Source organism: Ursus americanus, chromosome 33 (assembly GCF_024610735.1).
Source record: "Ursus americanus isolate L20-20 chromosome 33, mUrsAme1.1.p, whole genome shotgun sequence".
Lineage (NCBI taxonomy): Eukaryota > Metazoa > Chordata > Mammalia > Carnivora > Ursidae > Ursus > Ursus americanus.
The window spans coordinates 30,211,592-30,237,158 of record NC_142159.1 but is presented as its reverse complement, the minus strand read 5'-3'; the positions used below and the strand labels follow the sequence as shown (position 1 = coordinate 30,237,158).

General features: G+C 58.3%; 2 protein-coding genes across 2 annotated transcripts; one reads left to right on the top strand and one right to left on the bottom strand.

Annotated features, from left to right (window-relative positions):
• UBE2J2 (ubiquitin conjugating enzyme E2 J2) lies at positions 1 to 14,814 on the bottom strand. The gene is made up of 7 exons (XM_045803392.2): positions 14,630 to 14,814; positions 10,028 to 10,158; positions 7,030 to 7,070; positions 1,936 to 2,038; positions 1,718 to 1,856; positions 1,232 to 1,312; positions 1 to 654 (listed from the first exon to the last, which is right to left on the bottom strand). The coding sequence occupies exons 2-7, from the start codon at positions 10,156 to 10,158 to the stop codon at positions 370 to 372; spliced, it is 780 nt and encodes a 259-aa protein (XP_045659348.1). The 5' UTR covers positions 14,630 to 14,814; the 3' UTR covers positions 1 to 369.
• Positions 14,228 to 25,523, top strand: SCNN1D (sodium channel epithelial 1 subunit delta). The gene is made up of 13 exons (XM_087858727.1): positions 14,228 to 15,376; positions 21,403 to 21,773; positions 22,311 to 22,518; positions 22,628 to 22,818; positions 23,223 to 23,311; positions 23,387 to 23,550; positions 23,641 to 23,739; positions 24,132 to 24,249; positions 24,375 to 24,453; positions 24,539 to 24,596; positions 24,769 to 24,833; positions 24,941 to 25,016; positions 25,126 to 25,523. Exons 1-13 carry the CDS (start codon positions 14,228 to 14,230, stop codon positions 25,426 to 25,428), a joined length of 2,970 nt encoding a protein of 989 aa, XP_087714853.1. The 3' UTR covers positions 25,429 to 25,523.
• The last annotated feature ends 44 nt before the right edge of the window (positions 25,524 to 25,567 follow it).

Sequence of the window (25,567 nt, the reverse complement as noted above, 5' to 3'; positions counted from 1 at the left end):
TATTTGATAATCGAGTTTTGTATTTTTAAGTGACCAAATCTAATAAAATGAAAAACAGGTTTACTAAAACAGGTCCAAAAGACGATACAGGAGATAAGCTATAAAACCAAAGCGTGAGGCCCCTCCTCGACACCCAAGCTCCATGGTCCCCAACCGACCCCAGCGCGAGGACGGGGAGCTGAGAACCTTGCATCGCCTCTAAATCCAAGTGACACACTTTGGTTTCTGTTTTCCTTTTCAAGGTTTTTAAAAAGCTAACCCGGAGTCAGGCAGGTGCACCCTGCGCTCGGCAGCACGTCCAGCCAGCCCACAGCAAGCTCGGGCCGTGTCCCTCGTTTGTGACCACTTCTGCCGGCCGTGGCATGTGGCTCACTCCTGCGCTATGCTTCTCAGCACGTACTTGACCGTGTAGGCAAAAGCCGCAAACCCAACTATAACAAACAAGTTCGCCAGGGCGCCGCCCAGGAGTCCGTGGTGCCGGTTGGCCTGCTGGAGCCCCGCGAGGTGCGGCCCAGCCCCTGGCGCGTGCCCATTGAGGAGCTGAAGCCCATTCTGACCATGGTGTGTTTCCCCATCTGGAACCACATCTGGTAAGGGGAGAGCCTGGGGTCGGCTACTGAGTTCGTCTTGGGCTTTCTGCTTTTGTTTAATTTCCTAAGATAAAAACAAAAAGAAACAAGGGTTGGTCTAAACAATTGAGATCCTTCAGGACTAGGGAGGGTTCTAAGACCCACCATGAAGACCTGTGGGGCCAGCAGTCGCCAGCCGCACGTATTCAATCCTGATACCCACCCTCGGAGCTGGGGGCTGTGGCTAACCCTGTTTTACAGATGGGGGGGGAGGCACTTGTCAAAACCACCCAGCCTGCACCCCTCAGGGCCTAGACCGAGCAGGTCCAAGCAATACAGATTCACCACGGCCTCGACCTTAGTGCAGCTCACCCTGCCCCTCCTGGCCAACGGCCCTCCCTGCAGCTCAGCAGCCCACCTGAGGAGCTCCATGCCCTGTCATCCAGTTCCCGTTCCCTGGCCTCCCCAGCTCCAACCACACCGCCCAAGCCCCCTGGTCCCTAGGCACCTTCAGGAGAAGGTGTGTGCGGACGGGGACCCTCCGTGCTGCGCACCTGCGGCACAGGGACCACGGCAGCACCGTCTTCTCTTTCAAAGAATCAAATCTGAAAGTGCTCCTGACAAGGGGGGAGCAAAACTGACCGCCAGCCTCTGTCCCTTACCTCCACAACTTCAGGGAATAATTCACAGAAGACTTTGTCTTTCAAATTAAATGCTAAACTTTGTGCAGCCAGTTGTCTTTTCTAGGAAGAAAGAGAAGGGAAATATCAGCCCGATTAATTTCAATTCGTTCAAATTCTAAAGACTATTTTATCCTCAAAGGCTGTTGTCTTCATGTTATTAAAGCACTCTGTGACCTCACTCTTCACAACAAGGCTTATTTAACTTTCCATTATCAATAACATTAAACTTGATTCCTACTTAAACAACAGAAAAATATAACCAGTTAACAAGAACTAGGCACCCTGCTACCCGTGGAGGGGCTGTGGTGCTGCCCACCCCACCCAAGACCTCTAGGGAGCTTGGCCTGTTCTTCCCGCTGCTGAGGAGAACAAGGAACCCCACAACAGGGAGTCTCCACATGGTGCCTGGGGAGCAAGGACATGAGTGGGAGCCCCCAACACGCGACCATGCTCTCCACCCCTTACCGTGAAGTCCGACGTCTCTATGCTGCCCAGGGTGGGGCCCTTCTCCACCATGAAGCTAAGGAGCCCCGTCAGGATGGTGGAGACGGACCAGGCCGGGTTCCACGTGTCTGGGTGGAAATCCGTGATGGAAAGACACAGCCTGCAAAACAGGGACCCGCTCAACAGAGCTCACCCCAATCCTGACCACACTCAACACTTGAGAAGCAGAAATGCCTTACCTTGTATTGCACTTAAATCTTCCATTGGGTGTTATCATATAAATACTAGGAGGTTTAAAAGGAAATTCTCTGGGAAAAACTAGTTTTCCATGATAATAGCCACCTATATCAAAACAGAGAAAGAGCCTGGTCACGGTCCACGATGCAACTCCTGCTGGGGTCGCATCCAGCCCCATTCCAGCCCTCAGGCTGGCGTCACAACCTTTGGCTTCCCACCCCATCCCACCCCACCAACTCCCCGTCATCTCTCTGCACACCAGCTGACCACACCTGGAACACAAAGGTCTTGCTGGAGGTCTCACGGGGGGGGGGGGGGGGCTCATGACCAAAAATTAGGAGCAGCCCTTGTCCCACATGACCACCACACAACCCTGCTCAGTCTTCCTGTGCCCCCTCTCTCACTCAGAGCAGAGCATCGGAAGAGAAGCTGCACTGGGCTCCTCGACGGCCCCCTCCTGCCCTCCTCCCCAGCATGCCAGCTGAGGTCACCCTTACTCAGATCCCCTCCCTCCCGCACTACTCATTTCTCCTTCCCCACCAAACTACACGCAGCAGCAGCAAAACTGCCATCATTTCTTCCACCGTAAAAACACACACAAAAGCTCTGGCTGCCACCCCCCTCCAACTCCTGCCAGTCGCTCGCTCTCTTTTCTCTAAAACCCCCCGAGAGCTACGTCTAAGTCCACCCTGACGAGGCTCCTGCCCCCACCATGGTCCCCCAAACCTGACATCGAGGTCACCAGACCTCCCCTCACACCTCACCACCACGCCTGACCCTGCGTTCTAGAGCCCACCCTGGCCTGGCTCCCCATTCCCACCCCACCTCCGAAGCACTGGCCACTGGCTCCTCCGGTGGTCTCCCTGATCACTCACGCTTCTGGGGTCTCACAGTCTCATGCGACGTGAGGGTATGATAATTCCTCTCCAACCAGCACCTCCACCTGGGCCTCTGGGCCTCCACCCCGGACTCCAGACCACGGACTGACCATCTAGGCAACACTGCCCAGATGGGTCCAAGAGAGAATTGCAGCTATCTCCCCCAAACAGCAGCTCCATCCTCTTAGCCATTCAGACTAAAATCTGGGAGGCCCCATTGCCACCCCCACCCCGTCCCCGCCGCCATTTCACGCCTATTCCATCAACAAATCCTGTTGGTCACACCTTCAAACTGACCCAGACCAACACTCTAGGTGACATGGTTAGCCCAGCATCAGGCCTAGTCTCATGGCCTTCACCCCTGCCTGCTCAGCTCCCAGTCCCACTGGCCCATGCCTACCTGAGGCCTCACACCCTCGTCTCAGGGCCTCACCTGGGAGCCTTTGGGAAATGCAGAGCCTTGAGCACACCACAGGCAGGAGGAGTGGAACGTGCAGGGACAGGATATCTGGTGATGTCTGTGTGCGTGCACATGAATGCTGGCACAGTGCGGCTTCACGAGCTGCCCTGACTTCCACCTGGGCTCCCTGCTGTCCCCGGCACCCTGGGTGTGGTCCCACCTGGAGGACTGGGGTACACTAGTCCCAAAGAGCCACACATCTCTCTGTGCTCCAATGCCACTGTTGAGTAGTGCCTCCCCACTACCTCATTTGGGCTCCCCACCAGAGCCCTGGCCACCTCACGTGAGTGCTGTCTTCTACTCCAAGCTCTGCCAGTGGTGGAGGGATGACATGGGCAAGTGCCCCTCGTAAGGCCAACCCAAGAGGCAGCCAAGTCCACCAGTGAGAAACTAACACTACAGATGACACGCAGAGCACACTCACTCAAAATCACTACGGAAAACCAAAGTGGAAAACAGGCAAGTGATACAAACAGGGGTTCTTCCTAAGAGGACACAGGAAGAGCCAATGCACGTCTGACACGGTTTGGCTCAGGGCTACACAGGAAATGGCTGCCCTGTGTAGCTTAGCGGAGGAGAGTGGGAAGACAGACACTGCCTCGCGGCAGGAGTATACACCGGCCAGGAACACGGAATTCTCAATACCCACGCTGACCCGGCAGCTATACGTCCTGTGATCTACTGGAGAAATGCTAGGTGAAAACCTTCTGCCAAGGGAAAGGCTCCGTGCAGGACCCAGGCCCAGGGAGCAAACTGGAGAAGCAAACGCAAGTTTCAAGACACACAGCAGGCAGCGCATGCGGAACCAGGGACGCTGCAATTCTCCCCGTCTCGGCGTGCACCTTACGGTGCAGACGATGAACTCTGGGAGGATCTGTACTGGAGGGGGGCCCAGGAGGGCTCATTCTGAGAGGTGAAGAGGCACAGCAGGGGACATGGGAGGACAGAGCTTCACCCAGAGGTCAAGCCCACAGGGAGTGTTAGGGAAGCAGTGCCAGGCCAGCAGCTCCCACACCCTTCATTCCAAGTGTCCACAGGGGACAGAGTGAGGAGCACAGCCTTGGCCAAGCCCTGTGGACAGAAACTACAGAGAGCACTGTGGCCCTGGAAGGAGGCCAGGGAGCGCGTGCAGCACGATGCCACACTTCAACGCTGCCCTTCCTCCACTGGACTGCTTTTACGACTAAGTGGGGAAAAAAGAAAAAAAACTCCACTGGCCAGCTGTGCCGGACCGTTCCTGGGTTCTCTACGCTGTTCGGCTGACCCGCATTTCTGCACTCCCCCCACAGCCCGCTCACTGAAGCCACCCAAGTCTTAAAATCAAGCAGACTGACTCCTCCCACTTTATTCTTGTTTTAGCTACTCTTGATCCTCGGCCCTTCCATGTATATTTTAGAATAAAAACCTCAGAATAAATTTGTGTATGCCTACAACAGATTTTTATTACGACTACAGGGCTGCGTAAAATCTACGATCAATTCTGGAAGAATCTTAAGCCACGTGTGCACTAGCAGGAGGCCACTTCTGAACTGTCAGGGCTGCCGCGCCAGGAGCAGCAGAGCCGTGGAGCCCAGAGGCCAGCCAGCGCCGAGCCAAGCAAACATGGACAGGGAGAAGAGCCATGAGAGACTGAGAAGGAAGGGTCAGGACATCCAGAAGTCAGAGGAGGAGCAAGTGAGGAGGAAGCCAGAGTCAACACCACCAAAAGTTCACGGAACCCCAGACACTGAGGCCTGAGATCTGTCCCTTGGAGACCGGCAATTCAGAGGTGTCCCTTATCGACCCAGATGAAAGCGGTCAGCGAAGGAAGGGCTGCAGGCTGCAGAGTGTAGCCCTGAGCTGAGGAGGGCATGGGCAGCAGGGGAGGGGATGGGAGTAGGTGCTGAGGTGGGCAGTGAAGGGAGAGGAGGCAGAGGAGGGGAAGGAGGAGGAAGAAAGAACGGGGAGGAAGAGCAGTAGGAAAAGCTGTCTCTGAAGGGAATCTTGCTGGCAGCCTGAGAGTCAAAACCAGCAGGTAATACACAGGGGAGTACCAGACACAAGGAAGCATTCCTGACAGGGCTGGGTCCGGAAAGAGGGTGCCTCTTTCTGCAGAGTCAGGACACCCCATGCTAGGCAAGGCCTGGGGGTATGGGGGTGTCCTGCAGTCCCAGCCTGCATGCTTTCACTCGGGGCCTGCCTTCTCCTTTCCCCACTGCCTCCACCCCTGTCCAGGCTCATTTCCAGCAGGAACAGGCCTAGATACAAAATTAATAAATGTTCACTATTTAATCAGAAAATACTAAAACTACAGGGGCGCCTGGGTGGCACAGCGGTTGAGCGTCTGCCTTCGGCTCAGGGAGTGATCCCGGCGTTCTGGGATCGAGCCCCACATCAGGCTCCTCCCCTATGAGCCTGCTTCTTCCTCTCCCACTCCCCCTGCTGTGTTCCCTCTCTCGCTGGCTGTCTCTTATCTCTGTCGAATAAATAAATAAAATCTTCAAAAAAAAAAAAAAAAAAAGAAAATACTAAAACTACAAAAAAATATGGGGGGATGGGTTAGCCCGGTGATGGGTACTAAGGAGGGCACGTACTGCATGGAGCACTGGGTGTTATAAGCAAACAATGAATCCTGGAACACTACATCAAAAACTAATGATGTACCGTATGGTGACTAACATTAAAAAAAAAAAAAAACTACAAAAAACCCCCCTTAAAAACCAGGCACAATGCCCCTTGTGAGAGAGAGAACACGCTCAGTCCTTGTGTGTTAGAAACACGTATTTAACAAGCCTTCTAACGTGATCTGTCCAGACAGCTCTGAAGCCCGTCTTTTGCTGCATTTCTAGGAAACCCACTGCAAGCCCATCAAGCCCCCACACCGCTGTTGGGCATTCAAGCAGTTCCCACCCGCCCTACAGAGAGCTTCTGCACCTGTCTCCCTAGGACACATCTTCCCATAACAGGGACTCCTGCATCAAAGGAGAGTCCTCATAAGGCGAGTGACATATGCCGAACATTCTCCTCCAGCAGCCAGACTCTTTTCTAGTGAAATCTTACACAAAAGTCCCATGTGCAGGTATACGTCACATGAAGTGAGGCCCCAGTGGCTAAAGAGTGGCAGGTACTGCCCACCTGGCCACATCTCTGCCCTGGGCTTGCCCTGCCATGGCTCATCTCTCACCCCCCCCCCAAACCCTGAAGCTGATGCCAGGCTCCCGCGGCCCCCGCGACGCACCAAATAATCCCAGGTCTACTTCGTAAATGACACCAGAGGACCCTGGTGGCATCACCGGATCAGCCTCCGCAGCAGTTAGGAGAACAGAGATGCCCAGCTGACCCAGAGCGGATCCTCCCTAAACCTCAGTGCCCCATCCACAAAGGGGCCCATCCCTTAGCTCAGAGGGCTCAGCAGAGGGAGTGCTCCATAAATACACCTTTCCTTCCTCCAACAATATCCATGCTGGTCTGAACAAACCCCAGGAGAAACTGGCCACACTGTCCTGCTCACCAGGTCTGTCTTCCGGCTCTGATCCCACTGGTATCAGAGGCTGGCTAAACCCTGCTACTTACAGATAGACCCCAAAGACTGAACACAACGGCAAAACCAAACACTTCTCGGACCTGGAGAAACACTGGGATGGACTCCAAGGAAGTCCGATCTCACTAACGCACATCCAAAATAGGGCGTGATTCACAAATGTAAAGTGTTTGACAGGTGAGGTCTATTCAGAAGGTAAAGCGGCCTCTTGTTCCTCTCACTCAGATCAAAGACTTACCTTCATAAGGGGTCATCTCTGGGCCTCGGACCACATAGTGCCTGAGGGAGAGAAGAAAATCAGCTGGCTCTGGGGATGGCAAATTCTCCAAATTCGGAGTCACTCCGAGGCTGGGGTTTGTAGGGTCCAGCCAAAACTAGATACTCACGAATATTCAATAGGTGAACTTGTGCTGTAGAGGGTTTAGTCACTTTGTAACAGAATCTTACAAACTGAATCTTGTGAGTTTTCCACTACGTATTTTTGTGTTCACAATATGCAAGAAAGGAATCCTCTCTAACCATTGTAGCCAAATGACAAAGTTTTCAATGTTCATTTCACACACATTCTTGAGGTGTACTTGGAAACTTGCATTTTTCAGTGTCAGTGTGCCCAAATATTATGAAGCAGACCAGACAGGGAACAGCTGGTGACATGAGGTGGCTCTGTGTCCCCCAGTGTTGGATGTTCTGGGAGAAGGAGACACGACCTCAGAGCAGCTGTCCTGCAGCAAGAGGAACAGGGCAAGCCCAGGTTGTACCCACAGGCCTCGGACCACAGGCAGCAGCACCCACAGACTCCACTCTCCCACACAAACAAAAAGCTTCAGCTGTACGTCCAGAGGTGTTTGGACTTAAGGATTTTCACACAAAACAGAAAAGCACAAAGGAGAAAGTAGAACCAACCAGAATTCAAGACCAGACACGACTATTAACCCCTCACAACCCTCCCTTCCCACAAACACCATCTTCACGCTGTGGACCACGTGACATCCGCTATCTGCTATCTGGTATGTTTTACTCCAAAAACGCTGTCATCCTATGTTGGCAGACCAGGAACAACCCTCAGAGCTAAGCACGTGACACACCCAGGAACACGGCCTTAATTTGTCACTGCTCCCAATTCCGGTGCCCAATGTGAGAACACTGGGTAGGGGTGGTGAGCGAGTGCGGAGAACCCAGCAGCCTGAGCGGCAGAGCAAGGGACGGGCACCACAGCACTCAGAGGACACCCACAGCCAAGCAGGAGCGCTCATCCAGCAGGCCTGACACGGCCGTCCTCAGCCAGCTCCAGGAACTGGGTTCCAGAGTGGGGAGAGGGTCTCACCACCCCAACCACGTTATTCATGCTCAAAATACGATTCATGCCGAGAGAAAGCCTGCCTTCCAGCTGGGCGTCTGGAGCACTGGGGGTGCCAGGCAGAGGTGCTCACGCGACCTGCTCCCGCTGCAAATCCCGCGCCCTGGGTCTCTAACAGGCTTCCCTGCTGGACAGGGCCTCACACGTGTCGTCACAGCAAGTCCTGTGACAGCCCAAAGGGATGGGAAGCTTGTGCCTGGTCTCCTAGGGACTCTGCCTCCAGTGCCTTCTCTGTTTGCTGATTTTGCTCTTTTTTCTCTGTAATAAACGTTAGCGGCAGATCCTCCTCATGAATGACTGAACCTGGGGACCTGAACTCACAGGCAGAGAGAGGCTCCCCACACAAAGAGGACACCCCTGCAACTGCCATGGAACCTGTCCCTCCATCTGCCAATTCTGTGGGCGGCCACACTTGGTTTTTGTTGCCTGGGGGCAAGGAGAGCTCTGCTGTAACCCTGAAGCCTCACTCACACGAGGCCCACCTCACCCTCAGAACCCTTCCCTCACCGATCAGAGCAGGCCCTTCTCTCTAAGCTGAGGAAGGTGGATCCAGAACCCTTGAACACCTGCCCAATCAGAAAAGTATTTCTTGGGGCGCCTGGGGGGCACAGCGGTGAAGCGTCTGCCTTCAGCTCAGGGCGTGATCCTGGCGTTATGGGATCGAGCCCCACGTCAGGCTCCTCTGCTATGAGCCTGCTTCTTCCTCTCCCACTCCCCCTGCTTGTGTTCCCTCTCTCGCTGGCTGTCCCTATCTGTGTTAAATAAATAAATAAAATCTTTAAAAAAAAAAAAAAAAGTATTTTTTAACTCAGTTGAATCCGTTTTCTCCGGATTTAAAAACTTAAAAAACACTTTTTTTTTAAGTAGGCTTCACACCCAGCATCGAGCCCAACGTGGAGCTTGAACTCTCGACCCTGAGATCCAGACCTGAGCTAAGATTAAGAGTCAGACACTTAACTGACTGAGCAATCCAGGTGTCCCCTGGAAAACATTTTTTAAGATCAAAACACAAAATACCTTTCAAACGGGGGTGTCTGGGTGGCTCAGTCAGTTGACCATGTGACTCTTGGTTTCAGCTCAGGTCATGATCTCGGGGTTGTGCGATCCAGTGCCGCCACTGGGCTCCACGCTCACCGCAGAGTCTGTCTGAGATTCTTCCCTCTCCCTCTCTCCCCCCTTGTGCATGCACGCTCTCTCTCAAACAAACAAATAAATAAAATCTTCTAAAAGAGAAATACCTTCCGAACAGAAAACGCTTACTATCGGAGCCCTATGCGTTACTTGCCACAAAATCAGCCATGAAGCTGGTAAGGGCAGCATCTCTGTAAAAGCATGTAGCCTTCGAAGGCCATGCTTGAACACGGCCAGAGAGTCACTACGAAACAAGCGTCCATGAGGTACAGAGCCTCTCCTCAGCCCAAGGGCTTCCCAGGCCAGTGCCAGCTGCTTACGTATCAGACCCCCGACCCTTTGTCGCAAACTCTCCAAGGCAGGACAAGCTACTTCACAGGACCAAGAAGCAAAGAGCAGAGAAGGAGAGTCTAGAAGTGCAGCTTCTCCACCAACAACTGTGAGACCTACACACCCCCCAGCCTCCCCTATGCATCCCACAAACCCAGCACCACCCCAAAGGTGCTCTACAGCACTCTTTTTCTCCAGCCTCAACATGCAGGGGTTAAGGAAGACCCCATCACGGCCCCGGCTGCCACTCATTAAGAAGACAACCAGGGCACATGTGTAGGCCTCCGTCTACTTACATCTAAAAAGGTGTAGACGCACCCTTCCCAATGCCACGATGGGAGCACAAGGCCACCCAGCCAAGCCAGCAGAGAACCCGGGGGATGGTCAGTGTGAGGTGAACGGCCATGCAGAGCCTTACCATTCAAGAATATTGGAAGGGAGGGGCTCAGCACAGATGTAAGGCACCGGGTCCTTCTTGATTCGAAGATAGTCCTGCTTCAGCCGCTGGGTTGCTGTTGTCGGAGCTCTTTTACTGCTGTTGCTGCTCATCTGTGCGGAACAAACACTTCTGCTGACAAAGGGGGAGAGGCACGCCACTGCCTTCCTCACCCAGACGCTTCCGCAGGCCCGTACCTCGCTTCCGGCTCCGCAGCGGAGCCCGCCATCGTGCAGTTAAGCCCAGCCCCCCGGAACCCAGGCCTGTGGGCTGTCCTGACTTGCCCACCCACTCAGACACCTGCAGGACTTGCAGATTCTCCTTTTCCGCCTGCCCTGCCACAACCTTCATTTATGTAATATCAGATGCAAAGATTAAGGAAAAAAACCCAAAGCCTCACTCCTGTCCTCAAAGAACCTAAATGGGAAGAAAAACATATAATTTAAAGGGTCCTAAGTAGAGGTGTGCTGAAGCCAGCCTGGACCAGCGCTCCTGAGCGACTAAGCATCTCTCTCCAACTCTGCTAATGAAATGTTTATACCATGGAAATCAGGATGCACCCCAAACCAGCCCCCACCAAAAGCCTGTTGTTAAACATTCTCCAACACATCTGTCACTGGTCAAGAGTGGGTGGAACAAGGGAGCAGAGAAAGGGCCTCTCTCTGCGACTGCAGAGACGGGGACCCTTGAAAGTCTGACACGCGTGCTGGGAAGAGGGAAAAGGGGTGCCCTCCAGACAGAAGGAGCTACAGGGACATGGGCAGCATCAGGGGTCCAGGGAAGAGTACTGGGCCACTGTGTAAGGAGCCACAGCACAGTAAATGGAGACTGACAAGGCTGGCCAGGGAGGCAAGGCCAGGAGGCCAAGCAGCACAGCAGAAAGGTTTTAGGTCCAAGCCTTAAGGGAGATCAGATTTTCTGTTAGAAAGATCACTTGGACATGGGCGGCCTGGGTGGCTCAGTCGGTTAACCTTCTGTCTTCGGTTCAGGTCATGATCCCAGGGTCCTGGAATCGAGTCCCACATCGGGCTCCCTACTCAGCGGGGAGTCAGCTTCTCCCTCCCTCTCTGCAGCCCCCCACCACCGCTTGTGTGTGTAGGCACTCTCTTCTCAAATAAATAAATAACATCTTAGAGAAAGAAAAGAAAAGAAAAAGAAAGAGAAAGAAAGAAGGAAAGATCACTTGAACAGTTCAGCAAAGGTCGAATGGGACAGATGAAATGGCATGGGAGGGACAGGACAGCACTGAAGGCTAAGGACCAGGAGCGAGGTCACAGCCATCATTCAAGAGAAGAAACATGGCCTGGCTTAGGGGGCCCTGGGACACTTCAGCTACGCTCGGAGGCAGAGGGGAGGGATGGTGAGAGAAGACACAGAGCTCCCCACCCTCACAGACATCAGAACAGCTCCAACTCGAACTGCTATATACACTGAAGTTTCCCATAAGACGGCAAGGCAAAAAAGTTCTGCTGCTAAAAATACAATGTGAAAGCTGCGGGTGTAAAATTCGATAGAGACGGAGGACACATAGGGGTACGCAGAAATGGAAATGAGAAAGGGGCTTCCAGGCGACAGCGGTGGCAAATTGGAGCCACCCCTGCCCTGCTCTCCTCCGTGCCACTATCGCCGCCACTCAGCGAGCTCAGCCCCTCCTGCCACAGCACTGGAATCAGTGGCCAGGATCACCGCCCTGACCTCTGGCCTGTATGAACCTGAAGTCACTCCCCCCCCTCCCCCCCCCGCCACGGCACCTGCCCCTCCTCATCTTCAGCTCAGGGCCTCTGTGTGCTCATTTCCCTAGCGACAGCTCCATCGGGTCCGAGGTCTGCGGACTCCTGCCCCTCTGCAGGTTGAATTCCCCTCAGACCACTAAACCCCTAGACGACAGCCAGGGCTCAGCGTGCTCACTCTACACCCCAAGGCCTGCAGAGCCGTCCTCCGCACACCACTGCCCACCGCACTTCTCTGGGGCCCCTAAACTTCAAGGTCTCTGTTCCCCTCCTCCTCCCATCCCCACTCCACTCACCCTAATACAGGGTCTCACTACTGTTCCCATTAACCACCACAACAGCCTCCAAACCGGCCTCCCAGCTTCTGGTCTCACCCCGTTTCAGTCCACCCTGGACACTTAAGTCAGATTAACTTTCTCCACCCACAGTTCTGATCACAGTGTTTCAAGATTCCCCCCAGAGCCAAGCAAATAAACTTGAACACCCCCCCCCTGCCTGCCAAGCCCTTGATAAAGAAGCCCCAGCTAGCCCTCCTAGTTTCCCACTCCCAAATCCCCTCCAGGACCTAACCAGATGGCTGTTTCTCAGCCTGGTCTCTACTGGCAGAAAACTCACCTAGGCCCTTCCCGGCCTAGCTCAAAACCAATACCCGAAAAAGCCTCCCTGATTTCCCTAGTCAAATGCCTCCGCCAGCCTCCCTTCGACCCAGCTCCAAACCACGCAGGTGCGCCTGCCAGGCCCCAGCAGTGATGCTGGTGAACCCACAGCAGGAGAAGGCTACAGAACAGCCTGGGAAGGGATGCTTTCGCGCACAGCACTGCCCTCAAGCTCCTGGCCTAGCCAAGTGGACCAGGTGGCTCACCTGGGATCAACACCTAGTAACAAACAGCAACAACCCAAAGGCAGAACCATCACACTGGACTTGTTCGGTTTCTTTTAAATGTTCACATAAAGTTAGCACTCTGCCATATATAAAACAATCCACTGGATAATTCAAATACCACTGTGTTTGCACTTAATTATGTGGCCAGGCTGGATGCTTAATGAAGGTTAATGGACAGCCACACAAAATAAATGGATCCTGCCTGATCAGTCACAAACGTCTCTCTCATTCTTGCTCCCAAAGGCATAATCTTTAAAGCCACATTTATGACTCAACTACGCAGTTCATGAAAAGGAAGGGCTCCCAACTGACCCCTCCAGTGCCAATCAGTGCTCTCATGGCCCCTCTAGTCTACAGCACCTATACACTATAAAGCATGTCTCAAGTTCCCTGCAAATTCCACAGACGGGGCACATAAAAGTGCATTATGCTGAAAAAAACAGTGTGCAGACATTTTAAAAAAATGACATGAATAAAAATTATTACATACAGAAGCTGAAGGAAAGCAGCCTGAACCAGTATCACGGGCATAAGTCCCTTCAGCCTCATATGGACACAGCTTGCCACCTGCCCAGCATCCACTCCCCCGTTCTTTTTTCCTTTTTTTTTTTTTTTTTTAAGATCTTATTTATTTATTTGACAGAGAGACAGCCAGCGAGAGAGGGAACACAAGCAGGGGGAGTGGGAGAGGAAGAAGCAGGCTCGCAGCGGGGGAGCCTGATGTGGGGCTCGATCCCGGGACTCTGGGATCACGCCCTGAGCCGAAGGAAGACGCTTAACGACGGAGCCACCCAGGTGCCCCTTCCCGTTCTTTTTTTCTCCCACATCTCTTCCACTCACTGTAAGCATAACTCAGGTGATAGTGTGGCAAGAGACCTTGGCCTGACTGACCCGCTGGGCACGTGACACACCCAAGCCCCAGACTTTCACGGAAGTTTCTCCTTTCTCCACCAGGATTGCTTCACAGGCTGGAGAGAAGCCCAGGGCTGATGGAGGCAGCCCCGTTACCACTCATTCACCTGCCTGGGCTGGGAGCTACCCCAGAGGTCAACCCTTCAAAACATTACAGATGAAGAACTGAAAGTTCTAGGCACCCAGATCCAACCATGCCTGATCGACAGACACAGCCAGTTACAATTGCACCTCTTTCTACCAAAGCTAGATTACACCAAGTTTCCCTCACCTGGAACGGACAGAGCACCCACCCTCCCACTGCTGGGGTGTGATCCTATGCACTTACTAGCGCTACTCCCACTAGGCTGCGGCCTTACCTCTCTTCAGCTGTTCCATGCCTGGGCCCGGAAAGAGGTCGGGAACTGGATTTGAATTAAACACAGACGAGCTAGGTAGGATCGACTGAAAAAGGGGCTAGAAGTCTACATCTGGCTAGACGCTGAGAGGCTGCAGGTAACTGGCAGACGTGCAAAGTGGGCAGGCACACATGAGGAACTGGCCCGGGGCCCAAGTGGAGCCACCCCACTGCGGCTTCCCACTCTTACCGCCTGAATTTTCTCTCGGTTATTACCTCAACAGGCATAACCCCAAGCGCACTCATTCCTGCTGGGATGCATGAACAGCTTGGGGTACTGTCTAGGGGTGAAGCGGCGGCAGGCTCAATGGCAGCCACCCCCAACGCCGAATCCCGGAGACATTTACAAACCAAGATCTATGCCGCTAGTCCTGGAGGTGCCCTTAAGCGCGCCACTAACAGGAGGCCTTTCCGCAGGAGCCCCAGCCGCGGGGCCAACCAAACCCCCAAGCTGGCCGGAGGAGCACCCCGGCCCGGAGCCCCGGGCGCCAGGCCGTAACCGACCTCAGGTTCCGCGCACGGAAGCTCCAGGTCGGGGTCCCTCGAGCGGCGGATCGGGCGGGGACAAGCCTTGCGACGGCCCCGTGCCCTCCGCGCGGGCCGGCTCCGGAGGGGCGGACGCGCGGCCAAAGCCCCGGCTCAAGCCCGCGCCGCGCTCTCACCTCTCCCCGTCGCCGCGTGTGGGCCGCCGCCGCGCTCAGGCTCGCCGTGGTCGAGGCCGGAGCAGGGAAGGAAGAGCGTGGCCCGCGCCGGACAGCCTCACCGCGCCGGGACCGAGGCCACCGAACCGCCGCAGCGCCGCGCCGCCTCAGCTTGCAAGATGGCCGTTCGCGGGGCGGGGGAGGCTCATCCCAGCTTCCGATTCCGGTGCGCCGCGCTCTGGGGCGGCCGCTCTAGCCGGCCGGGCGGACGTCGCCTGCGTCTCGCTGCCACCTCCCGCCCCTCACGGCCGGGAGCGTCCGCGCGTGCGCACTGAGGGGCAGCTCCGTGGGGCGGGGCCCAAGGGCGGACGGTCGGCGCGTGCGCACTGGCGGGCAGCTCCGCAGGGGGTGCGGGGCGGGGTTGGACCCCTGGTCTCGCAGGAGATCTGGTCTGGCGGCCAGGGCACAGCGAAGCGTCCTTCCGCCCTAACGCTCTCCGGCTGGCGCCGCCAGGGGTTGTCAGCAGCCGCACGGATCCCGGACCCCCTCACCCTCCACAGTTTCTCCCTCCGCAAGAACCCCGGCCGACGGGGTCGGTCTGAGAGCGGGGCGCGCCATTCTGGGGAAGACAGACAAGCCCAGGCAAAGGGTGACCCCCGAGGTGCCGGCGTGAACTCCGCTTGGAGTTCACTGGGACCCCGACTCTCCCACGGGCTACCTTCCAAAGGATGGGGCCAATCCGGCCTAGGGGGCCAGTCCTTGGGCCAGGTAACAGGAGAGCGCCCAAGGCACTAGGGACCCCGGCCCCATCAGTGACTGAACCCGCTCGGGCCCCTGAGGGTCACGTCCCGATTGGCCTTGTCTGGCCACCAGTGAGGCTCGGGGATGGGGAGCCCTGCCAGAACCTGTGCCAGGTGGGGTCTGCCGTGGGCAAGCCTGTCCAGCCCCTGCCCATGGGGAGAGCCAGCCTCATAAAAATAGTTCCACTGTTTCCCCAACTGAATTTTCCACCCAGCCCATGAATAGGGTCATTATGCAACAGTGGACACTGCACTGAGGCTTGCTTTCTGCTCCCACGGTCCCCTCCCTGCCTGGGGGAGGGGGAAGCAGAGCTGGCCACCCGTCCATGGGAGGGTGCCTGAAGCAGGCAGGTGGGGATACTGTTTCAAGGGCCAGCGTCCCTGGAAAGGACCCCGATTGCAGAGGCCTGGAGCTGGTCCTCTCCTCCTCAAGTCTGCCATGAGGGAAGTTTTGGAGGGATATGAGGCTGACACCCAGGAGGTAGGAGAGTTGGTGTCTGAATGTGGGGTGGGTGGGGCGGCTGAGCAAGCCAGGATACTGCCTACTGCCCTCCCTGGAGAGAAAATCCAGGACGCGGCCAAGTGGGGGCCTGGGGTTTCCCCTCATAGGTTGTGTCAGGGGAAACGCTGCGTATTAACTATGAGCCAGGTGGTGGTCATCAGCCCCGACAGAACTAGAGAGGCCATTGCCGTGTTGGACTGTATGGCTCTGTGGGACAGAGCTGGGGTTCCAAACCCTTCACCATGCCCCTGACTACTTCTTGACGTGGGCCACGAGTCAGTGAGATGACTGATCACACGACCATTGACAGTGGACACCAAGCACCGACAGGTCCAGCCGTGGCCACTGACAGAGGACAGGCACCATGCTTACCCTTGAGTCTGGCCCACCCAGGGCATCGCAGGCAGGACCTGAGCAGCGGCTGCAGATCTGGCCCCAGGCCCTGGGCGGAACCCAGAAGGAGTCCTCACCGTCCCTCAGTCCGCAGCCAGGCAAGTCAACCCGTGGGAATGCGGCCTCCTTCTGCCTCCTACCACATCGCCCATCCCTGGCCTTCCTTCCTTCTGGGGAAGCTGGCAGTTTCCAGAGCTCGGCCTCCTGCTCACGCACTCAGCATAGCGCCTTCCCTCCTCCGCCTCCTCCAGGGGCTCCACCATCCCCACACAGGGTAGGCCCAACTGTTTTTAGCACATGGAAAGTTATGTAAGAGAGGCCACTCCAGGGCACCTGGGGTTCAAGCACAGGTGTGTCTGGCACACACCCACACACACCTGCAGAGCACAGGCAGTGACAGTGTGGGGCTGGGGCCTCAGGCAGGTAGAGGCCCTCTCCTGCCTCAGTTTGTCCCTGTGTAAAATGGGGGTGCTGACTTAGGTGGGAGCATCTTGATGGGAAGACTCAGAACCGCTCCGCTTCAGCCCCCAACCTCTTGATCACCAAGCACCCCTGAGTCACACCTAAGGGAGAAGGTGCCCAAGACAGATGTGGCCAGCAGGTCCTGCCAAGACCTTCACCCTACCAGCCCCGCATATGCTGCCTTCCAGGTCAGCAAGGCCCAAGCTGCCCAGCCCTCTGGCCATAGAGCCGATGGCCTCAGCAGTCGAGACAGGAGTGGGCAGCGAGGCTGGCCACAAATGACAACTGAGACCTTCTCAAACCCCAAAGACACCCTTTTGGAGCAGAAGCTGGAGCTGGCCCTTTCTCCCAGACTTCCTTCCAACCCTGCCCCTTCTGCCAATGGCCAAGTTGCAGGAAGAGGATGGCTGTATTCACTCCTGAGCATCTTGGGGGAGGGGGCACGGGTCTGTGTCAGAGGAGCTGCCAGGAAACCAAGAGGGTTAGAATCAAGAAAACACCCCTCATACCAGTTGCTGCTACCCCCTACGCAGGGCAGGACTTGAAGGCTTCGATCACATCTGACCAGGATGGCCAGGGCTCGAGAGAGGGAACCAAAGAGCCAGCCCGGAGGTGACCAGGCAGGAAGCGTGCACACACCCCACTTCTTCCAGCGGGAAACACCTGGCCAGACCCTGAGCCCCACCCACCCCCAGCTGGCTGGAGTCACCTCAGGGAGCCCCCTCTGAACTCGCTGGAGCCGCTGCTTAACACTGTGGTCAGTGTTTGGAAGGTTGGGGAAGTTCCACATTTACACCAAGAAGGCCCCTCACCCTCCTGGAAGCAGCCCCCAGGCCCAGGCAGGATGACCCCTACCCGCCCACATCCACCAGGACTTTACTTCTGTCACACCAGAATCCCCTAGGACCAACTCTAAGCTGCCCCTGAGGGTGGGGACACCCACGGGTGAGTAAGCAGAGCCTGGGGGCCCCATGAAACACCAGGCACCAACAGTCTCCAGGATGGCCCCAGCCTGGAAGGGGATGCCTTGGCACCCCTAGGCCCAGCCTCAGTGAAGGCTACCGCTCAAAGTCCCGAAGGGGGTTGTACTCAGGAGGTTGGGGCCAGCCATCCTACTGTCCTTCCGGGGAGAGGGGAGAGGATGTGGGACCACCCACCTGCCCCTTCTCTGAGGCGTCCTCACATTCCCTCAATACAGCTACCGAGGAGGGACCACATGGGCCTACACTGTGCCAGGAACTGGGGTCACCCTGTCCGGCCCCAGCCTGCACTCCTGCTCCTTCTAGGGCTGGTGAGGCCTGGGGAGGAAGGAGAGGGGACACACCAGGAAGGAAGGAGGGGCTGACCTCTCTGTCCTCCTAGAGGTTCGCTCTGGGGTGACCTCCTCCCCTCCCCACTGGTCACTGACCCTTGGCCTGGGCACCTTATGCTGGCCCCTTGGCAGTTCTCAAGCTGTTTCCCCAGGAGGAGGGAAGGAAGGGTTGTGCCTTCTGCCTGGATGATCTCTGACTCGAGCCCCTCAGGCACAGTCATCATCACAGGCATGCGTCTGACCCTGGCCAGGGCTCCCTCTCCCACGGGAAGGAAGGGCTCCTGTTCCCTATAAACTGCAGTTGGCTGGCAGGGACAAGGGCCAGACCTGAGCTCCCCAAGGCCAGGATGTCCAGGCCCCTCCTTCCTGGCAGCTCCCTTCTTCAACCTCCTGAGCTCAGAGCCATGGGTCACTCCTAACTATCCGGAGCACCTGGACCCCTCCTCTGCTGCTAAGAGGCCTCCCCAGGACAGTGTGCCCCCCATTCCCTCGATAACATAGCCTATCCCACAAAGGAAAATTGCTCAGTGGCAGAGGGCCTGAGAAACCCCAGGCCTGTGCTGAGTCTGGAGGCTCTGATGTGGGGCTTGGGGAGGGGGTATCCACACCAGTGATACCAGCTGGTCCCCCTTGAGAAGGAAGAGGAAACTAAGGCCCAATGTGCACTTGAGGAAGTGGGCTCTGAGAGCTTGATTAATTTGGGCAGGGTCATACGGTATGTAACAGAGCGGTGATTCGCGTCCACACCCAGGTGAGTCCCAGGCCTGCTCTTCCCCAGGCATGACTTCCTTCTCCCAGACATGACCAGTGGCCATCCACCTCCTTCCAAAGCCACAAAGCTGATGACCTCACCCCTCCTCAGAGCCAAGGGCCCCACCGGCAGGGCCTATTGGAAGTGAGGCTCCCTCCCTCATCCCGGTCTGGGTCCTCGGCACTGATTCGGGGTGGGGTGTCCGAAACCTACAGCTTGCCCTGGGGTGGGGGGTGGGCAAACCTGGGACCAGGCTGAGGGTCTGGTTATTTGGGATGGTGAGACCTCTGGGTCCTGCTGGGGACATGCTGGATCCACACTGGGGCCAGAGGTGGTGGGTCATCCTAGGCCTGGGGGGTACTGAGTGTCCCGCCATCAGCAGACCATCCGGCCTCACACAGCCACACTGGCAGTGTGATCTGGCCCCTGAGTGTGCTGTGCTCTTAGCGTGCGGCATGTGGTCTTAGTGTGTATGTGGCCAGGACATGTGGTGTGTCGTCTCAGTATATGGTGTGGTCAGTGGTGGCCTTCGCGTCTGCTGGGAAGGGTGAACTGTGTGCCACAGGGCGCCAGGTGTCATCTCCACACCCAGGCCCTGGGTTGTGCCCACAATTCGAGCCAGGCCCAGTGGCTGGCCCTAGACACCTGGGTTCTGGGAGTGGAGGCCCCTGCCCGGCGTCCCTTGGTCACAAACACCTGTGGTCAGTGCTGGCAGCATGAGCCGGGCAGGCAAGGGAGGGCAGGCATCCCTCCTGGCCTGTCAGTGGAGAGCAGGCAGAGAGGTGAGCGGCCAGGGCACACCAGGGTCTGCTGGGAGCAGGAAGAGTGGGTGTCTGACCCAAGACAGATCTGAGCTTCGGGAGCTGGGAGAGGGGAGGGTCTGCTCAACGAGAGGCAGCTGAGCCATGCAAGGGGGTCTCAGCCAACAGGGGCCTCTCCTCTCCCTCTAGAAACCAGGAACCCCTCATCCCCAGGCCTCGCATCCAGGGCTCTGCTCAAGAAAAGCTCACCCAGGGGAAGGATCCCCATCCCTGCCCTCCTGGCTTCCCCTTCCCGGTCCAGAGTGGGTGTGTCTGCCCCTGCCAGCCAGGCCCCTCCCTGCCTCATCCCACGTCCAGCCAGCCTGTTATAAATACGAGGCTGCCTGGCCAGCCACATCCCGCCTTGTCTTGTCACCTACCAGAGCCGCCATCACTGAGGCCACCCAGCACGGGAGAACGGAGGCCCCTGCAGAAGGAGGCCCCAGCGGCAAGGTACCAGGGGCACCTGGTGTGGGCTTCCTTCCCCCAACCTGTAACACACAGCTGAGGATCCTGTCTCACCTTGAAGGCCCAGTGTGGTCCTGGGGGACACACCTGTGGGCAGAGCTCTGTGCAACGTGAGACCCAGCGTGAGCACCCCGTGCGGGCACGTGCTCCTGGCCAGGCGTGCGGGAGCCCACAGACCTGAAGCTGGGAAGGAAGGCCAAGCCGCCTCCACCTTGTGCCCATGGCCCCGCACCGCCGGCCGGCCTGCTCCCACACACGGTTCCCCAGAGCACCCCGGAGCAGCCTGCTGGGGCGCACCAGGCCGGGCACATGCTGGCTGAGACGCGGCACGTGCTTAGATGCGCCCCCCGGCTCAGCCTCCGCCCCAGGCGCCTCAGGAGGGGCCAGAGCTCAGGAGGGTCTACCCTGAGTGCAGGAAGGCCTAGTGATTCAGACCAAGAGGCGGACAGTGTGGGAAGTCCCCAGGAAGCCTGTGCGGTGACTCCACATGTGCTCGGGGCGAGCAGGCCTGGCCTAGTCTGGGTGGCATGTCTCTGTGTGCTGGAGGAACTGGGAGTCTGGGGGCCCTGGGTCTGTGGCTCTACTTCTCTAGGGCCCTCAGGTCCCCACCACTGGCTAGCCCACTGGCCCCCTGCCCACTTTTCCTGAAGCCCAAGGTCCACAAACTGGGCTTCCCTGGGGACAAGCTCAGCAGATGATGCTCAGAGGCCCATAGCACTGAGCAGTCCTCAGGCTTGACCCTTGGCGCAGACGTGGCCAGAGCAGTCTGGTTCCATCAGTCCCAACCAAACGTGGCCATGCTGGCCACTAAGGGTTGGTAGAGACCATTGAAGCCCAGAGTCTAGTCTTTGTAGAGCCCCAGGACACAATACAGTCCCCACCCCAAGCAGATCACCTGGCCTACCCCTCCCTAGAGGCCCCTGCCCCACTTGGATGGACGGTGGCAGGGACCCACCCAGCCTCAAGCCTGAGTACAAACAGTACCAGGCAGGGCTTGGACACCATATTCTCTGCTGTCCCTGTCCCCACCGGCAGACTCAGCTCTGGCTGCAGTAAGACATACCTACAGAGGCTGCCTGGGGCCCGGTTTGGTAGGGGTGGCTGCAGGGCTGGTCCCAAGCCTCTGACGGCCTCTTTTGAGCCTCATCAGGCTGGGCAGTGCCACTGGTGGCCGAGGTCACGGCTGTCCCTGAAGTTCCCAGGGACAGAGAATGGACTTCCTAGCAGCCCCAGGTGAGGAGGCCTGAGTGGGAGTCGGGCCTGGCAACAGGCTGGGGCCACACTACGGCTTGCTTCTTGGACACAGGTAGGAGCCATGGCCCACGCCACCAGTGGTTCCCCGACGTTCCACGAGGCCCAGCAGCCACTGCCACAGGTGCGCGAGGACAGGCGGAGGGAGAGGCTGGTGGAGCTGCACACCTCCTTCAGGGAGCTGTTCACCTTCTTCTGCACCCACGCCACCATCCACGGAGCCATCCGGCTGGTCTGCTCCAGCCAGAACCGCCTCAAGACGGCGTCCTGGGGGCTGCTGTTTGTGGGCGCCCTGGGGGCCCTCTACTGGCAGTTTGGGCTCCTCTTCGAGCAGTACTGGCGCTACCCTGTCATCATGACGGTGTCCGTGCACTCAGAGCAGAAGCTCTTCCCAGCTGTCACTCTGTGCGACATGAACCCACACAGGTGAGGGGTCCTGACTCCCCAGCTCCGCAGCCTGGGGCATCGCCCCGCGCGTGGTCACCGTGGAAGGCCCACTGGCTCACACAGCCCGGGTCACTGATGACCCCACCTCACTCCACCTCTGTGCCCAGTGAGGAACTCTGAGACCTCTGCTCTGGGCCCCGGCGCTGGGTGGGGGAGGTGTTCAGGGACAAGGAAGAGCCAGTTGGAGCTTGGAGTGGCCAGTGCCACCCAGACACCAGGTGCTGGAAAGCCTGGGAAGGGTGAGGGGAGGTGAGAGGGAGCTTTCTAGAGGGGCAGCCTGGAGCTAGGCTTGGGGGGGGCAGGAGCCGGGCAACATTGGTGGGGTGGCAGCAGGAGCAAAGACAGGAGGAGCTGTGGCCTGAGCCAGGAGGCTGGCGGAGCCCACGGGGTGGGGACGGGGGTGCTTCTAGGCTTGCCAGGCTGACTGTGGGGTCGGCACCGGGGGGGCAGGCACTGCTCTCCCCAGCAATACCTCGGGACTCACCTCACCCTTCCCCTCGCCCTGCCACCCCCCAGGCCACACTCAGCCCGGCACCATCTGCAAGTACTCGATGAGTTTGCCCAGGAGAACATCCGCTCTCTCTATAAATTCAACTTCAGCGAGAACAGGGATGTCCTCTCTGCCAACGACCGGGCCCCCCAGCCCGCCTTCTACCTGGACCGCGGGATCCGCCTCCAGAGGCTGGGCCGACCAGGTGGCCAGAACAGAGTGGGTTTCAGACTGGTGAGTGTCCCTCGCCCTGAAAGGTCCTGGCATGCGGTCACCCTGCAGGACTCTGAGCGGGGCGTGGGCAGACGAGGAGGCCGAGCCGAACCGAGCCCACACCCCGCAGTGTAACAGCACAGGTGGTGACTGCTTCTACCGGGCCTACTCGTCCGCTGTGACAGCCGCCCGAGAATGGTACCGCTTCCACTACGTGAACATCTTGGCCCTGATGCCCACCGCCCGCGAGGACAGCCACCAAAGCCACGGAGGCCACTTTGTCTTCTCCTGCCGATTCGACGGCCAGGACTGCCAGGCCCGGTGAGTGGGGGCAGGGCAGCTGGCTGCTCGCCTCCCCCCACCCTGCGGACATGGGTGCCAACCCTGGGGTCCAGCTGGCTTCGAACTGCTTCCCCCAGAGATAAGGCAGGCCGTAGTCCCTCAGGCCACACGCAATGGGGTCCTGGGCCACGGGCGTAGGCTGGTGCGCGTGTGGCTCCTGGTTCCAGGCTGGGGTCCTGGGCCACGCTGTGTGCTGGTGTGAGTGTGGCTCCCGGTTCCAGGCTCGGGTCCTGGGCCACGGTGTGTGCTGGTGTGAGTGTGGCTCCCGGTTCCAGGCTGGGGTCCTGGGCCACGGTGTGTGCTGGTGTGAGTGTGGCTCCCGGTTCCAGGCTGGGGTCCTGGGCCACGGTGTGTGCTGGTGTGAGTGTGGCTCCTGGTTCCAGGCACTTCCAGACGTTCCACCACCCCACCTATGGCAGCTGCTATACCTTCAATGGCGTCTCAGCAGCACAGCACCCGGGCATCTCCCATGGTGAGTGCCAGCCCCAGGCTGAGTGGGGCAGGGGGCATCCAGGCTAGCCTGGCCTCACCCCCCTTCCTGTCCCAGGGATCAGCCTGGTCCTCAGGGCTGAGCAGCAGGACCACCTCCCTCTGCTGTCCACGGAGGCTGGCATCAAGGTCATGATTCATGGGCATGACCACACGCCCTTCCTGGAGCACCAGGGGTTCAGCATCCGGCCAGGGACCGAGACCACCATCGGCATCCGAGAGGTGGGTAGGCCCCAACCCTCCCACTTCCCCCTTTCTACCCAACCCTGGGGCCTCAGGGACACTGGAACTGAAGCATGGCCCTCCCCTCAGGATGAGGTGCACCGGCTCGGGAGCCCCTATGGTCACTGCACCAAGGGTGTGGAGGGTGTGGACGTGCAGCTGCTGTACAAGGCCTCGTACACCCTGCAGGTGAGTCTGGGGCCATGGCGGGGAGAAAGGGAGCATCTTGGAAGGGGCCGGGGAAGCCAGGAGAGAGGGTGGTCAGGGGAGGGAGATCTCGAGTCTGGGGTGGGCCCTGGGAGAGGGAAGCCAGGGTAGGTTTGGGGGAGGGCCCAGGGGAGGTGGAGGCCAGCGGAGGGGGAGATGGGGAGTGGGGGGGGGCAGGAATGCAGGAGGCCAGGGGAGTGGTTTCAGAGGAGGGGCCCAGGGGAAGCGGTGGCCAAGGCGGAGGGGAGTGGGAGAGGGTACAGGGAGGACAGGTGCACTGCTGAGAGGGAGGTGAACCAGGCCCTGTTGCAGGCCCTGGGGGAGGGATGACCGCCTCCAGGACCTTCGGCTCATGTCCCCTGCTGTCTCCCCAGGCCTGCCTGGTGTCCTGCTTTCAGCAGCTGATGGTGGAGACTTGCTCCTGTGGCTACTACTTCTACCCGCTGCCGTCAGGGGCCGAGTACTGCAGCTACGCCAGGCACCCAGCCTGGGGTGAGACCCCCCCACCCCCTGCCACTGCGGGTGGAGTGCGGTCCGGCCCTGTTAACCTGCAAACCTCTCCACACCCCGGGTCGACCCTAGTGGGTTCATCTGTGAACCACCCCCCCCACACACAGGTCACTGCTTCTACCGGCTCTACAGGGACCTGGGGACCCACCGGCTTCCTTGTGCCTCCCGCTGCCCCAGGCCCTGCAGGTGAGTGGCAAGTGTGGGGGTTCAGGGTCAAGGGTTACGACCAGAGCACCCCAGCAGGAGTGTAACGGGGGTCTGTCTCTCCTAGGGAGTCTTCCTATAAGCTCTCTGCCGGGACCTCCAGGTGGCCTTCCTCCAAGTCAGCTGTGAGTGCCCTGAAGGGGTGGGTAAGGGGCGGACAAGCAGGTGGGTCTCACAGGTCCCAAAGGGCTCACCCTAGACCAGCCTGTGCCCCTGCAGTCCCCACTCTTAACACCTGCCCCACAGCGCCCTGAGGGCTGGGAGAAGCTGCAGCCCCAGCGAGCCTTGTGTGTGCAGGACTGGATCCTGGCCGTGCTGGGCAAGCGAAGCCACAGGAGCCTGAGCCAGAGCCCAAGCCTCAGGTGGGTGCACTCCCCTCCAGAGGGCACGTCCTGGGCCCTCCCTCTGCCAGCCTGGTCCTCAGTACCCCAAGGAGGGCCCAGCCCCTCACACCTCTGCCTTGCCCCAGGAGCAACGTGGCCAAGGTGAACATCTTCTACCAGGAGCTCAACTACCGTACGGTGGACGAGACACCCGTTTACTCGGTGAGCCAGCCGGGAGCCAAGAGCTGTGGTGGGGGCAGGACCAGCGGCAGGCCAGACCCCCCTGGGGCCCAGCCCTGCGCACCTGCTCACTGCCCGCTGATGCCCGCAGGTGCCCCAGCTGCTTTCAGCCATGGGCAGCCTCTGGAGCCTGTGGTTTGGTTCCTCTGTTCTGTCTGTTCTGGAACTGCTGGAGCTGCTGCTTGATGCCGTCGCCCTCACGCTGCTCCTGGGCTGCCGATGGCTCCACAGAGCTCCGGGGGCCCAGCCAGGGGCAACCACAGGGGCATCCCACGCTAAGCCAGAAGCCAACCGGTTGCCCACTGACTGCAGGGATGACACTAACCATCTGGGGGGCCCTGCTGGCCTCATCTCCCACGGCACTTCCCGGAGCTCTGGCGGGAGTCTCTGCTGAAGGGTCAGGCCACGTGAGGACCCGGCCCCCCGCACCTGAACCTGCCGGAACGTGTTCTGATCCTGAGGGATATGGAAGCAGGGGACACCTGGCTGCCCAGGGTGAGCCAGACCAGCCCCACAGAGCCACTCCCAGCCAG

Bases quoted from the DNA above. Each gene is read 5' to 3' on its own strand.
- UBE2J2 (XM_045803392.2), bottom strand. From the start codon at position 10,158: ATGAGCAGCAACAGCAGTAAAAGAGCTCCGACAACAGCAACCCAGCGG. The intron at 7,071-10,027 runs GTAAGGCTCTGC...TCTCTCCCTCAG, and splicing joins CCTTCCAATATTCTTGAATG to GCACTATGTGGTCCGAGGCC. The intron at 1,313-1,717 runs GTAAGGGGTGGA...CTTTCTTCCTAG, and splicing joins TAGAGACGTCGGACTTCACG to AAAAGACAACTGGCTGCACA.
- SCNN1D (XM_087858727.1), top strand. From the start codon at position 14,228: ATGAACAGCTTGGGGTACTGTCTAGGGGTGAAGCGGCGGCAGGCTCAA. The intron at 21,774-22,310 runs GTGAGGGGTCCT...GCCACCCCCCAG, and splicing joins TGCGACATGAACCCACACAG to GCCACACTCAGCCCGGCACC. The intron at 24,250-24,374 runs GTGAGACCCCCC...CCCCACACACAG, and splicing joins CGCCAGGCACCCAGCCTGGG to GTCACTGCTTCTACCGGCTC.